Source organism: Vairimorpha necatrix, chromosome 2 (assembly GCF_036630325.1).
Source record: "Vairimorpha necatrix chromosome 2, complete sequence".
In the NCBI taxonomy this organism is placed as follows: Eukaryota; Fungi; Microsporidia; family Nosematidae; genus Vairimorpha; species Vairimorpha necatrix.
Genome location: NC_088817.1, coordinates 922,529 through 924,549, shown reverse-complemented (window position 1 = coordinate 924,549; position 2,021 = coordinate 922,529). Strand labels below are relative to the sequence as shown.

The following is a 2,021-nucleotide window of genomic DNA, read 5'->3' as shown; positions in this document are numbered from 1 at the left end:
AAATTATCTTCATTTTTTTCTAAAGAAGTTAAGATTATAGAAATTCTCTCAAACAACAGAGTGAAATGTAAAACTGAAGAAGGAACTCAAATTTTCTCTATGTCGAGACTTAAAAAACTTTAATTAAAATTCAATTTTAAAATTTTTTTGTGTTCTTTTTATATCTTATTTTTTTATGTTTTTTTTTTTTTGCTGGGGGGTCAACGCTCGCGCGCCACAATCATTACCACCGGACTCCGCCATGAACGCTTAGAGGGTTTAATAATTCCCTGTTTTAAATACTCTTTAATTTTCTTCTTAATTTCAGTCTTTAATGACATACCATTCCTATATATCGTCGTCACAACTGGAGCAGCATTTCCTGTGTTAATTATATGTTCTCCCAACTTATTTATACACACATCAATACTATAGACCTTAAATCCCTCCTTCCATGATAATGTCAGTTTGTTCTTTTTCCAAAACGGTCTTCCCAAAATTATTTCATAACCCATTTTAGTAACAACAATAAATTCTTCAGTAAACTATGTATCATTTTACCAGAAGGACAACCTAAACTTTTCTTAAACACCCAGTTTATCTTCTCCTGCCGAATTTAAAACCACATCAGTACCCATAAAGTTAACCTTTCCGGTTTTATTTTCTACAAATTACATTTACCGCAGAACCCGAATCTAACAACGCTTTATAACCAATTTTCTCATCGTTTATATGAACTATCGGGAACGCGTCTAATGCACACACATCAGCTTCCATAGCTCTAAATTAAATTAAATTGCTTTTATTAAATCTATCTTCCACTTCCTTTTCCCCGTTCTTCTTCGTGCCAGATTCCATAATGGATGCAATTTTCTTCTAAAATTTGAAACATTGTCTCTTGATATGACCTAACTTACCGCAATAAAAACATCTTACCTTGCTTGTCTCTGGTGTCCCTATATTACCTAATTTAGACGCAAATTCTGTATTCTTAACTGCATCAACTTCAAGTACATTGGGGTAAGTACCCTCAGCTGATATCTTCCGCCACTGCAGCCCACTACAAATATTATATATGTACGACCACGACAACTTTACCGGAAAATTTAACATGATCGTACTTCCTATATTTTCTGGTAATCCGTTGATCACAAACGCCATCAGAACATCCTCTAATGTTCTGGCACGTTGCGACAACCATTTATTTTGTCCAAATAGCTCATAATAGACCTCCTTGAAATTTTGTCCCAGCCATTTCCTTAATTAATCTCACGCACGACGTTTACCCTTCAAATATCACCAAAACTAAACTAGACAGCTCCTCAGATCCACACATAAATGGCACTGTCTCAACTCATAGTTTCGCTTCCCCTCTTAGGCAGTTCTAAAAATACAAATAAGAGTTGACTCCTCTATTATATACTCCTGCATAACATCTTAAAGTCTTCAAAAAAGTATCAGGATCATCTTCTGTCCTCTCATTAGACGTTATCCCAAACAATTTTTCATTCGTTGCCGCCAAATTATTGTCTGTAAACATTTATTTTAAATTGAGGGGTACAAATAATAAGGAATAAATGTTACAGAAAGGTACATACAACATTTTAAAATTTATTTAAATCATATATACAAAAAATAAAATTTAGGTTTAAAGATGATCTGTTTCTATTTGGGTTAGAATTATTTAGAGATCTCCAATTTTCTTCTGTAGTATTGGTATGTAGTCCTGCATCTGGATCTCTAAAATGTAATGTGTGGGTAATCATATGATGCTGGTCAAATATTGTATTTGCGAAATGATCCGCTCTATGTCATCGCTATATATTATGCTGCTTCTACCTACATATTTTGGTAGAAGTTCAGTAAATGTTCTTTTACCTCTTTTCTTAATATAGCCTAGCATAATTTTACGTTAAATAATACGTTCATAATTCGAAAATAACAAAAACTTCTTACAAACTTCCCCTAGTGTTATATTCTTCCCGATCTTTCTAATCAATTGCCAATATAATATTATCGCCTCCAATATTTCTATAATAGAT

At 33.0% G+C, this 2,021-nt stretch overlaps 1 protein-coding gene across 1 annotated transcript; it reads right to left on the bottom strand.

Moving 5' to 3' along the window:
- Positions 1-223: 223 nt before the first annotated feature.
- VNE69_02181 (uncharacterized protein) lies at positions 224-1,519 on the bottom strand (the record flags this gene model as incomplete). Its single annotated transcript, XM_065472733.1, has 5 exons — positions 224-248; positions 283-428; positions 661-749; positions 897-1,212; positions 1,388-1,519. 5 exons carry the CDS (start codon positions 1,517-1,519, stop codon positions 224-226), a joined length of 708 nt encoding a protein of 235 aa, XP_065328805.1.
- Between the last annotated feature and the right edge of the window lie 502 nt (positions 1,520-2,021).